The following is a 12,704-nucleotide window of genomic DNA, read 5'->3' as shown; positions in this document are numbered from 1 at the left end:
TTCAAACAGAAGCAGGGAGCAAGGAAATTCCTGCAAAGCAACCGACCCCGTTCAAAAAGAAAAGAAGAATTAAAAACAAGAGAGAGGGAAAGAAACCTCGCTCCTTTCCAAAGGGAAAAACAAAGGAAGATAAATCCAAACCAACCCCCCTGCACCCCAGGGCTGGTAGAAGGTGTCTAGATCCCAGAGTCCATTGTGTTGGTGGGAAAAGCCCAGTGACCTTCAGCCGTTGTTGGCAGCCTGAACACCCTGTCCCATGCTCACCAGGGTGCTCCCTGGACACGGGTTCTTTGGTGTTGGCTCCATGCCCCGTGCCTCCCACTGTGAAAGGCCAGCGGTACTCGCTCTGAACTCGGCGATGCTCTGGGCACTTGGTTTTCCATCCTGCTGAAGATGTGTTTTCTCCTTTAGCTGTTGCAGGTTTTGCTTTTTAAATTCACAGTCTGATCCAAAGAAGAGAGAAAGAAAGAGAGAAAGAGAGAGACTGGATGAAGTAGAGGAGGAGGGAGAGTTTGGAGCGGGGAGGGAGGGAGCGTGAGGCACGCCAGGCTCTCCTTCTACGCATAAAACTCCTCCTGCTTGTCGGGCTTCTGGTACGTCACGTTGGCTTGCTTAGGCTCCTCCAGCGTGTAACTGCCTTCATCCTTCTTCTTCATCCGGTAGATGAGCAGCATGACAAGGAAGGCAGCGAAGAGAGCTCCCACCACGCCTCCCACAATCACCGCTGCAACACAGACAAGTAGCACATCCATCAGTGCTGCCCCAGAATGGCTTTCAGAGCAAATAAGGGGAGGGGGGATCATTTTGGATTCCAGCCTGGTTTTGTGCTTTGCAACTTTCCTCCTCGAATGTATGGTTAAGAAAACTGAACATTAAAGTGAGGGGCTGATGCAGTGGTGTGATACAAGGAGCTTCAGCAAGCTCCCCAAGTGCAGTGGTGTTGAAGGGTGGGTAGGGCCTCAAGGTGAATGACTGGCCACTGACCTGAGGCAGCCCAGGCACAGAGAGAGGTCCCTTGTGCAAGGAGGGTGCAGAAAGTACCCCCAAAGAGCTGCTTATTTGGGAGCCTCCCAGCATCTGCCATGCTGAAGACCACCAGAACAATAGCTGCTTTGCTGTGCCATTGCCTCCAGCTGTCTTTAGCTGGTAATGGGACATTGACACTTCTGTCCCATCAGTAACGTCTCTTGCAGCCAGAGGTGGCCAACTGGTTTTCAGCCAGTACCATAGCACATAGAATCACAGAATCATAGCATCATTTAGGTTGGAAAAGACCTTTAAGCTCATCCAGTCCCACCGCTCCCCACCACTGCCAAGGCTACCACTAACCCATGGCACTGAGGGCCTTGTCTACATGGTGTGTGACCTTGCCACCTCCTGGCTCCATCCTCCAGTCAGGCAGTTGTAGGGAGCAATCTTTCCACTAACATCCTACATTTTCCCTGGAAAACCATCTTAGCAAAAGCAAACTGTGCACAGCTCTGTACTCTCCTCACAAAGACATGAGGACTCTTGAGAACCCCTCAGCAGAGGCCCTGGAGTGCCTGTTGTGGGCTATCCCACACTCAACACTACCTCAATGTCCTTCCAAAGCCCAGCCCCAATCCTGGGGCATGGCCATCCCAGCTCTCTGTCCCATCCCTAAAGCCCCCAGCTCTTCCCCACAAGCTCTCACCTATCAACACTTCTTTCCTCTCCAGGATGTTCTTCTGGGGAAGCTGAGCGGCCGAGTTGCCAGAGTCTATCGTGTTGTCCATCAGCCCCGGCTCCGCGTTCCTGCCCAGCCCAGGTCCCGATGGGGGTGTCACCACAGCCATCACCTCGTTGCCAAGCTCGGGACGAGTCGTCTCTTCCTCCTCCCGGATCTCAAAGTCCCCGCTGGGGCCGCTGCTGACTGGGACCTCCAGCTCATTGTCAAGGGCTGTCGTCACCTCCCCTGGCTCCATCTGGGAGAAAGGACAAGATGGAGCAAGGGGACAAGGACTGAGGAGTGGTTCCTGCCTTCAGCAGCTCTGATGCATCCAGAGGAAGGACATCACAGTGCTGATGACAGCAGGGAACATGGGGGATAACGCTGGGGTGTCCCTTCCCTGTGTCTCTGATGTGGATGATTACATTGCATCAAGTAACACAACCCCACATCTTGATGGTCACCAAAAGGCTGAGGCCACTGTGGCTGAGCTGGACCATTCCTATATGTTTCTATCCCAGGTACCCCGAGATGCACAAACTCTCACCTGCTCCCTGCCTGTAGCTCCCCCTGAAGAGAGCCCCACATCCCAGACCCTCATTTGGGCTCTCTGTCCCCAGTGTAGACGGATGGATGGCTGAAACATCTCACAGATGCCTCCTTGCTGGGCATGAAGTGATGCAACTCTTTGTGCTACAGCAACATAGCAAGCGTAAAGATTAATGCCATCAGACGAGCCCCAGGGAAGTTCCTTCCCTCTCCTTTTTCTCCCTTCAACCTGCTTTTGTGGTTGCAGCCCTGTGGCGCGGGGCACAAGTGGGAAGATGGGTCCAACTTTGGCCTAAGATCTCATCTCAGTCTCCCCTCGGGCAGGTTAAAGCCATTCCCCTTGGCCTGTCCCTACAGGCCCTTGTCCCAAGCCCCTCTCCAGGTTTCCTGCAGCCCTTTTAGGCACTGGAGCTGCTCTCAGGTCTCCCCTTCAGGAGCCTTCTCCTCTCCAGGCTGACCCAGCCCAGTTCTCTCAGCCTGGCTCCAGAGCAGAGCTGCTCCAGCCTAACCATGACCTATTCATTGCCTCCTGCTTATCCCCACGCCTGCAGCTCACTCAGGGCCAAATCACCTTTCACATTCCCCCTTGTCCCAGCAGCCTGACCTGCTGCATGTTCACATGCTGCGCTGGACCACGCTGAGCATCCCTGAGCAAAACCTCCCTGGGATCCCTCCTTCCTGGAGCAAACAGCTCCCTGTACATCTGCCTCGGGATGTCACAAAGCTCAATGGGCCAAAGCTGGGGCAGGCGAGTAGGAGCCCTCTCCGTATCACACTGCCGCTGGCATGAACACATGGCTCAGTGCTTCCCACAAGCAGGCGGTTTTGTGACAGGGATTAATTGAAGGTCAGCGGGAGCCCCAAGCACTGTACATACATCTACATACGGAAAAGAGGGACCAGTTTAGACAAATCATTCCCCCTTTCAGTCAAAGCAGTTTTGAAAGGGCCCCTGAGGGGTTCTGAACGAGAGATGAAGCAGCACATTAAATCCCCTGCTCAGGACACCCAACGGGCTGGAAATGCTCCATCAAGCTGGAATTGTGAAGCTTTTGGGCCTCCCAGCAACAGGCTGCAAGGTGGGAAATGGTGCAATGAGCCCAAGCACCAAACCCAAAGCACCAAACCCTGGCAAGGCAGAGCTGGGGGCACCAGCAATGCATGGCATACCCTGTGTGCCCCCCATCATCTCTTATGCCTGCCCCATCACCATGCTCTGCCTGTGCTAAACCCCCCACCCTTTAGTCTCCCATCTCCAGCTCTCCAAATCTTCCAATCTGCAGTGAATGGAAGACCCCAACATGGCTTTGGCCTCCCTCTGAGCAACAGGCTAAGGATGGATCAATCCCAAAGGCTTCCCATCACCATTGCTTGGCTTCCAACATGGCCCACTTAAAGGGCTTCTTTAGCAGGTGAGAAGGGCTCCTGCCTCCTACCTGGGGGGCTTCTGTGGGTGGCAGCGTGGCAGGACTGGAAGGCAAGGCAGTGCTTTTGTCTGTGGGCTCTGCAGTCCTGGAGGTGGTTGGTTTGGGCAGTGACCTGGGTTTGGCCGTGCTGGTGGGGACAAGCCGCGTTGTGGCCACCTCTGTTGGGGTGCTGGTTGCGAGGCTGGCCGTGGTGGGTGTCTCCAGGGTGGTGGCCCGGGTGGTGGCTGCCTTGGTGACAAAGGGGAGCAGGAACCTCCTGGTGGTGGTGGGCTTGGCAGCGGCCACGGTGGTGCTGGTGGTGGTGGTGGCCGCGGTGGTGGTGGTCGTGCTGGCTGTGGTCGTGGTGGTGGTGGTCATGGTGGTAGGGGTGATGCTGGCAGTGGTACTGGTGGTGCTTGCTTTCCAACTGGGGATCACTGGTGTCTCTGTCATCCTGGGGATGTACAGGATGCTGGTGGTCTGCTCGGGGGTGGTGTCCTCAGCAGGGAAGGGTTCAAAGGGGGTAGCCACGGGCTGCACCATGGTGATGGGCAGCACGGCTGCCGTGGTGGGCAGAGCAATGGATGTGTCCGTGGGGAGGCTCACGGCCGTCTCGAGCCCCGACTCCCTCTCGAAATCTGAAACAGGGGGAGAAGAATGAAGGGTGAAACGTTTCCAAGGGCTGGAATGTACCTGGAATGTGCCTGGCCTCACCCCTCAGCAATGAGAACAGGGACTGGTTCCAGGCTCAGCTGAAACCAAGCAAATCTGCAGCATTCAACTATCCGAAAGGGGCTTACAAAGGTGCTGAAGAGGGACCCTTCATCAGGGACTCTAGCAATAGGACAAGGGGTGATGGGTTTAAGCTTAAACAGGGGAGACTGAGATGAGCTCTTAGGCAGAAGCTCTTCCCTGTGAGGATGCTGAGGCGCTGGCCCAGGGTGCCCAGAGAAGCTGTGGCTGCCCCATCCCTGGCAGTGTTCAAGGCCAGGTTGGACACAGGGGCTTGGAGCAAGCTGCTCCAGTGGAAGGGGTCCCTGCCCGTGGCAGGGGTTGGAGCTGGATGAGCTTTAAGGTCCCTTCCAACCCAAACCAGGCTGGGATTATGTGATTCCATGAAATTCCCATGTGTTGGCCAAAGCGCCTCTCTGGGGTCAATGTGCCATTGTACCAGAGGACTAATCCTGCCGTGTAGCGCCAGAGACTGAAATGGCAAATGGAGTTACTTGAGCCCAGCTTTGGGGCAGTTCCCTTTGCTTTTGCCTAGGAAAGGGCAGGAGGGCAGCTCCAGAGGTAGGTAAGGGCAATCCCTCCCTCACATCCCACGGCAAGCCCCTCTCCAGTCCCACCAAGGACCCTTCCCCACAGCTACTTACACCCTGAGCCCGAGCCCGAGTAGACATCGTCCAGTTCATCATCCCCAAAGGGGTCATCGTCCCCGGAGCCCTCCAGGTCCACGGGCCTCTCGTAGTTCTCATTGCGCCAGCGCTGAGCCTGCAGCCGAATGGGGACACAAGTGAGCAGATCCAGCCCCACCAGTGCTTGCACAGACACCCCCAGAAAGCCCTCGAGGGATAATGCATGGATTCAACAGGCCAGGGAAGAGCCACACCATGGGAGCAGAGGCAGCTGAACCACCCAAATCGTGTGGGTTTGTCCCCAAAACCATTCACTGCTGCAAATCCTGCAGACAAGCCGGCATGTGGGGAGCTCTCATTGACACCAATGACATTCCCCATGGAAACAAGCCCTCTGGAAAAGGGGAGGAGAAAGTCCAACAACTGCTTTTAGAAACTCATGGGGAATTAATCAGTTTCTCCAGCTCATTATTGTTGGGTTTAGGTGATTTTTGGGTGATTCCTGGCACAGATGTGACAGTAACACACGCTCCCCAGCTGCCGTAGCTTGGGAAGTCTCCATATGAAACAATATCAGGCTTCACGCATTCCACTGCTTTACAGAGCTAAACCTTGAAGAGCCCTTGCTAGTAGGGCTCTTAAACATCTTGTTTTGCAGATCAAAGTGTCTCCTGGTTGTGTTGCAAGGAAACAGTTTGGCACTTCATTACAAGCCAAACAAGGAGTCTTTGATCTGCAAGATAGCATCAGATGTTCCAAGATGTAAGGAGGCAGGTTAGTGCTTAAATTTGAAATCAAGGGGTTGAAGGGTCCCCATCACCTCTTGGAGCGTTTTACCTCTGGACAGAAGGTTGGGGTTTCTTTGTTTTCGTTCCAGATCGGAACAAAAAGCAATCTTGAGGAGTCAGAAGGTCCCATGACATAGAAAATTGGCTCTTAACTCGTGTTGTGTCCCCACATCTCTCCTCCTGGAGCCCAGCAGCTCGCAAGGGAGAGAAAACCCTTGGCTGGAGCAAGATGCATTGGGGCTAGAAGACACTTCCCAAGGGCTGTGAGGTGATTACAGCCCTGGTGCCCAAGCCAAGGAGAGTCACTGGGTGCTGCAGATGTACCCCTGTGTCACCCAAGGCCCTGCTCCAGGCTTCCTGTAGCCCCTTTAGGCACTGGAGCTGCTCTAAGGTCTCCCCTTCAGGAGCCTTCTCTTCTCCAGGCTGAGAAGGCTCCAGCCTCCAACCTGCAGCACGTGGCTCCCCAGCAGGATGCAGATGTTTGCAGCTGGGAGCCTTTCCTCTGGGTCAACCCCAAACCTGCCCTGTGTGAACCCCATCACCCCCTCCAGGCTGAGGGAGCAGGATCCGTGCCCCGGCCCCGCAGGGATCCATCTCCTGGAGGTGCTGACTGCAGCGGGAACAACTTCACAGCAATCAAACACCTCACAGGGCCAAACCTGGCTCTATGGAGCCAGCTCCCCTGATGTGAGAGACATCTCTCCCACGCCTGCCCCTCGCACGCCAGCCTGCAGCAGAGCACATTGATACGCAGCCAGGTTTTGTCCTAAGTGGATTCCAGAGGATCGGCATCAATCGGTGCCGTTTATATCATAGAACACTGCCAGGGATGGGGCAGCCACAGCTTCTCTGGGCACCCTGTGCCAGCGCCTCAGCACATGTTCATGCAGCTGCAGCATTCCTGCTGCTCAGGAGAGGTGAAATGAGACCTAATGTGGGATGGCAGAGAGTTTCCCTTCTCTTCCTTGTCTGCAAGCCTCTGGAGGCTGCTCCTGAGCTGCTCCTGCGTGCAGGGGAAGCTGGTGATGCAAAACCAGGGCAAGCAACAACGGATGCTGGGCAACCCTTTACTCAGCATCCTCCATCCTACTCCTACATAACCACACAGCCAGGACCAGGCATGGGGCACCCCCCCGACTGCAGCAAGCACAGCCCCAGCTCATCCAGCTTCACAAAGACTTACTGGTAAAGCCTTGTGAGGCTTCAACAGGCGTTCCCAGTGCAGAATGGGGGTGTCTGGGACACGGCTGTTCCCAAAACAAGCCCCATGAGGTACCGCCATAACCCTCCTCCCAGCCAGGCTGCCCCAGCTGCAGCCCCGATGCTGTCAGGTCAGGCTCACGCAATAAATCTTGGGAACAGTTGGTGTTTATTCGGATTTACGGCTGCTTAGATCCCTAATGCTCCACATGCCCCCAGCCCCACACAGCCCCGCTGCAAGGAGGGGGCTGCTCCCCCCTTGCACCATGGGATGAAGGGGAGAGGAGCAGTGCTTTTGCCAGCCCAGGAAATCACAAATCACACAGGCCGGCAGCTCCCAGCCTGCGGCTGCCTCCCGCCCCTCACAGCCCCCATCGCATCAAAGGCGCAGCTGGCTGGAAGAGAAACCCCATCCAGGCTTTACCCCAGATCCTGCAGGCTCCAGGTCGGAGCGAGGTTGGAGGGAGCCTGCCGGCGGGATCCCTGGGTGTGCTGGATCCATCCCTTGCTCTGCCTGCTCCCTGGGATAGGGTCACAGAATCAACCAGGTTGGAAAAGCCCTTTAAGCTCATCCAGTCCAACCATTCCCAGCACTACCAAGGCCACCACTAACCCATGGCACTGAGGCCTCGTCTCCACGGGATGTGAACACTTGCAGGGACGGTGACTGCAGCCCTGCCCTGGGCAGCCTGTTCCAATGCCTGAGCACCCTCTGGGGCAGGAATTGTTCCTCAGCTCCATCTAAACCTGCCCTGGTGCAGCTTGAGGCCGGTTCCTCTTGTCCCATCCCTTGTTCCCTTGGGGGACTGTGTCAAGGACTGTCCTGACCCCGCTGCATGGTGCTGCTGCTGCCCCAATGAGCACTGGAAGCACCAAAAGAGGGTTTTCCATGCATTTCCTGCCTGCCTAGGACTGGGAGTGACACAAGCTACATCCACCCCTTGCCCGTGGTTGAGATAGGGAGGACACGCTCGCAGGACTCCCACATCCTCTCTGTAGCCCCTCTCTGGGTGCCCAATGCAAAGCTGGGCCAGGCAGAGAAAGGCTCCTCGGGGCAGAGAGGAAACCCCAGCATGAGGAGACCAAAGCATGAGGAGACCCCACTCTGATGGTGATCCTGGCCCCAGTGCTCCCTGCCCCATGCCAAGGGACAGCAGCTCCATCCCTGCAATTACAGCTTCCCAGCCAATGGCTCTTGGCAGGGAGGCACTCAACAGCTCAGCACACTCTTGCCCCTGGGCTGGGGGATTGCATCACCTTTGGCAATGTCTAAATCCATAGGAGGCAAAAAGGAGTGGGAAGGTTTAAATTGCCCCTCGAGGTGCTGGCTCTCCACCAGGCCATGCTCAGGACTGTCCTGCAGAAAGGGAACTGCTCCATGTGGCTCTGTTCCTCCCAGACAGGGAGCCACATCCCTTTGGCTCAGCCCATGCCAACCATGGAGACAGCCTGGGCCAGGATCCAGCTCTGGCATCATCCAGACCCCAACCATTTGCCCTTTTTCCAGGCCTCCAACATCCAGAAAGGTCACAGATCTGCTATAAAAGGAAGTCCTGGTGCAAAGCGGTCTCCATAGACCATAGACCAGACAGTCAGATTTCAATAAACATCCCTCCAGTGCTCTAAATGACCCAAAATAAGTGCCAGACCCAGAGGATGCTCTGGAGATGACAAGGCCACTACATCAAGCTTGGACAACAAAGACACTCTCCACTTGATCGCAAAGGACCCTTATGGTCCCATAGCTTCCACGAGGCTGAGCAAGATGGGCAGATGATGCCCACGCAGCCTCTTCGATGCCCCTGCCCTGCAGCTTGGCTGGACCGGCCAGGAACAGCAGCCAAGGGGCTGGAGCGGCACAAATCACACCCATATCCTGTGCTAAGAGCCTTGGAGAGCAAATGAGAGCTCTGACCCTTTGGCCTGGGACTGCCGGAGCTGAGCAGGGAGATTAAAGAAGCTTCAGTCCCTCTCCTTCCTCTATGCCCATCTCACCCACGCAGCACAGCCCCTTAAAGCTCCTCCAGCTCCAACCCCTGCCACGGGCAGGGACCCCTTCCACTGGAGCAGCTTGCTCCAAGCCCCTGTGTCCAACCTGGCCTTGAACACTGCCAGGGATGGGGCAGCCACAGCTTCTCTGGGCACCCTGGGCCAGCGCCTCAGCACCCTCCCAGGGAAGAGCTTCTGCCTAAGAGCTCATCTCAGTCTCCCCTCTGGCAGGTTAAAGCCATTCCCCTTGGCCTGTCCCTACAGGCCCTTGTCCCAAGCCCCTCTCCAGGTTTCTTGCAACCCCTTTAGGCCCTGGAGCTGCTCTAAGGTCTCCCTTTAAGGGGCCTTCTCTCCCTAGGCTGACCCAGCCCAGCTTTCTCAGCCTAGCTCCAGAGCAGAGCTGCTCCAACCCTCGCAGCATCATTAGGGTGTTACATTTTTTAGGGTGCTCCCGCTCCATGGCAGGGCTAAACCCCTAAACCTGCCCTAAACATCAAACCCAAAATGTGCTGCCATTGAGAAAGCAATATTCACTGCTGAGTGGCTGGGTTTCACACCAGGAGGAAGGGAACCTTATAAATCAATTCATCTTTAACCACGGGGAGAGGCTGGTTGGTGAACCTCCCTGGGATGCTCTCAGGTCCTTTACCAGTAGCCATCAGCATAGCAACGGTCGCCATGGAAACCGCCTCCTCCATGGCGATGCATCCCTGGCTGGTGCGGGGTGATGGGTGGTGTCCTCCAGCGCATCCACACGATCCAGGTCTGGGGTCTGTTCCCTATGAGGGGTCATGGGGAAGGAGGAATTGAATGACCTGACGGGATGGGCAGCAGGGTGGGGAGGAAAGTTGCCTCCAAAACCATGGAGGAGCTCCTGGGGAATGGTCCTGATAGGGAGAGAAATCCCAACTCGATTTCCAGCATCCACTGCCTGTGAGACTTGCAGGGGGTCAGAGCATCTCCCCACACCACAGCAGCCCTGGCGGGGGTGTTCTCTGCCCCACTCTGGGTGTGATTGAAGGCTGTGGATGTTTCTAACTTCCCTGGCTGTGAGAAGCAAGAGTTTTCCCTGAGGGAATCAGAAGGGACATAAAAAGAGCTGGAATTTGGTGGTTTCTAAGGCAGCTGGGATGCAGGTTTGGTTCATGTCCAGAGGTTAGGCGGGTGGTGATGGGGGACAAAGCGAGGTGGCAAAGTCCCTTCCCTGGCATACATGTAAGGCTCATGGGCAGTGTGCATGGAGAGCAGAGCTGAGCAATTCCAGAAGCAAAGCGTCCATATGCATCCTCTCACTGGTCCAACTGCAGTCCCCAGCACCACAAATGGGGTTTGAGATGAGGAGGCTCCTGCTGTGGAGAGACCTGGCATAGAAAGCTGGGGATGAAGGTGATTTTATCCAATGGCATGGATGCCCACGGCCATCCAGAGGCCTTCAGCACAACTCTAGGGCATGAGATGAGGCCAAGGCAGGGGAAAGGATGCTTGTGGAGCGCATCAGCAGGGACGCAGGGACCAGCTTGCTCCACATCCCAACAAGTGGGCAAAGAGAAGGAAGATTGAACCAGTGTGAAGGCAGCCTAGAGAACAGGACAGGGTTGTGAAGGCGAGCACAAGGACTGGCTTGCATCCCATCCCTCCCTACTCCTTGGTGCCAAGCGCAGGCACTTGCCTCTGCACCCAATCCCCTGCCTACCCTGCTTGCAAAACAAACAGCAAAGCCAAAAAGGCAAAGTCTCAACGTTCTGTTTGCATTTCAACCCATTGAGCCAGCTTTGGGAATCCCAAACCCCTGGTCCCAGCAGCAGACCCACTGCTCTGCATGCTGCAAAGGCAGGAGGAGAGGACAAGATGGGCAGGGACTGGCTTTGGCCAGGATGGAGAGATGCAAACAGCAAAGGGAATGCTGGGCTGTGTCATCCAAGGGAGATGCTGACTCTGACCGTGTGGGAGAGCTCGGAAGGACGCAGCCAGGGTCAGTAATCCATCGGGGGCTGAAAACCGTTTTCTCCAGGGAAAACAGAGACCATGTCGCAGGAAAAGCGTCGATTATTTCTTTGCTGTTTTCTGCAGGATATTTTCAATTAATCACCCTTTGAAAGCGCTTTTCTGGTGTTTTATACAGCAAACCTCAATAGCTCGTCACAACATGTGATTTAGTGATACTATAAACAGTTGAAATAATATTCACTTGCACATAAAGCTGGAATGAAAACATTGTTTCTGAGCCTTAAAGACTCCACAATTCTTTTCCCACTACAGACCAAAAAAAATCACTGAATTTCCACTCTTGGATCCAAGGCTGTAAGTTAAAAATAAACCTGTTGGAAAGCTGCTCCAGACAGCATCTCAGTGGCACGGGGACCTGCTGCTTTGGGAAAAGACCTCCATGTCCCAGCATGGTCAGCCCCAGCCAACATTTTGCTCATGGATTGATGCTGGAGGCCACCAAAGCTGCTTGAGATGGGGATGCCCATGGTAAAGCCTGGGTTAGGAGGCAGTTTGGGGTGCAGGATGCTGATGGAAAGCAGGGAGGGGGTGATGCTCGCAGCCAACTTGCAGACTGTGGCGTGAGCTCGCACAAGCAGCAGCCAGGTTGTTTGTGTAACTTCATTCTTTCTCTGATTAATGAACCCCTGCACAACAGCTGCCGAAACCCCAGCGCATTCTGATTTAATAAGCCCGTTATTTTATGCAAGTAAAACAATCATTAACATTTAGCAAGGAGCAGCAATTATTCTGGCTTTGTATCGATTCTCCACTGCCAACGCAGGCAACGCTGCGAGGAGCCAGGCTGGGAACAGCCACATCCCAAAACCTGCCTTCGGACACATACGCTTGGGAGCGTTTAATCATCACATAATGAACTGCCAGGCCTAGGTACCCTAAACCAGGCTCAGCTCTTCCTCCTCCTCCTTGGGATCGTCTGTCTCCACTGTCATTCTTTATCCCAGTTCTTCAATGGATTAGTGCCAGATCCTACCCGTTACACAGTAAATATCCCCGAGCCAGGGCTGGCATGAAAAACAGCAAACCTCCTGACAAGGTGGATTGCTGCTAACACCTCATCTCCCAGCACGCTGCGCTCTTACCTCCGGGGACATGGAGGAGAAAACCAAACCAGGCACAAAGCACAAGTCCCCACCTCCTGCTGCATGTAAATCCCTGGGGAAGAAGCACAAAGCAGCCATGCATCAGCTGGGATTGCATCAGGCAATGAGATGGCTTCTTGGGGTCTCCCCAAGCCCTAAGCACCCCTGGGATCACTGTGTTTGGTTCTTGCTGCATCCTCAGTGTGTCGAAGCATGGCCCTTCTCCCCACAGCTGTGGGTTTGGCCAGAGCTGATGGAGCATTTGGCTGGGAACGATGCTGTCTGCAGATGCAGGAGTGGAGCAGGAGGTTCCCCAAGCCTGGATAAGCCAGCATAGGGAAAAGCCAAAGCCAGGCTCTGCAGACCCCTGAAGAGGGGAGAGTCCCATGCCACAGCCTGGAGCACCGTGATACCCAACTCACATCCCAAACCGACGGTGCCATCCGTCCTTATACCCAGAGCATCCTGCTCACCTGGATGGGAAACAGAGACCACCTGCATGGGATGGAGCAGAACCAGGCCAGGCTGCAGGGCAGGGATGGTCTTGGGCAGCCGGGCTGCCTGCACGTCCAGCTCTGCCTCCTCCACCTCCCACTGTGCCTGGCCAGGCTGATCCCTTTTCCACACCGAAGGAT

The 12,704-nt window shown here is 55.4% G+C and overlaps 1 protein-coding gene across 1 annotated transcript in view; it reads right to left on the bottom strand.

Moving 5' to 3' along the window:
* Window positions 1-557: 557 nt before the first annotated feature.
* Window positions 558-12,704, bottom strand: part of SDC3 (syndecan 3) — a gene marked incomplete at both ends in the record, with an annotated part of 34,964 nt that continues 22,817 nt past the window's right edge. The window contains 4 exons of the mRNA XM_080632528.1: window positions 558-724; window positions 1,676-1,946; window positions 3,676-4,283; window positions 5,022-5,139. Coding sequence (XP_080488654.1) covers window positions 558-724; window positions 1,676-1,946; window positions 3,676-4,283; window positions 5,022-5,139 — 1,164 coding nt within the window. The remainder of the gene's footprint in view (window positions 725-1,675; window positions 1,947-3,675; window positions 4,284-5,021; window positions 5,140-12,704) is intronic.

This window comes from Psittacula echo (assembly GCF_963264785.1).
Source record: "Psittacula echo genome assembly, chromosome: 21".
Classification (NCBI taxonomy): Eukaryota; Metazoa; Chordata; class Aves; order Psittaciformes; family Psittacidae; genus Psittacula; species Psittacula echo.
This window is presented reverse-complemented; position numbering and strand designations above follow the sequence as displayed.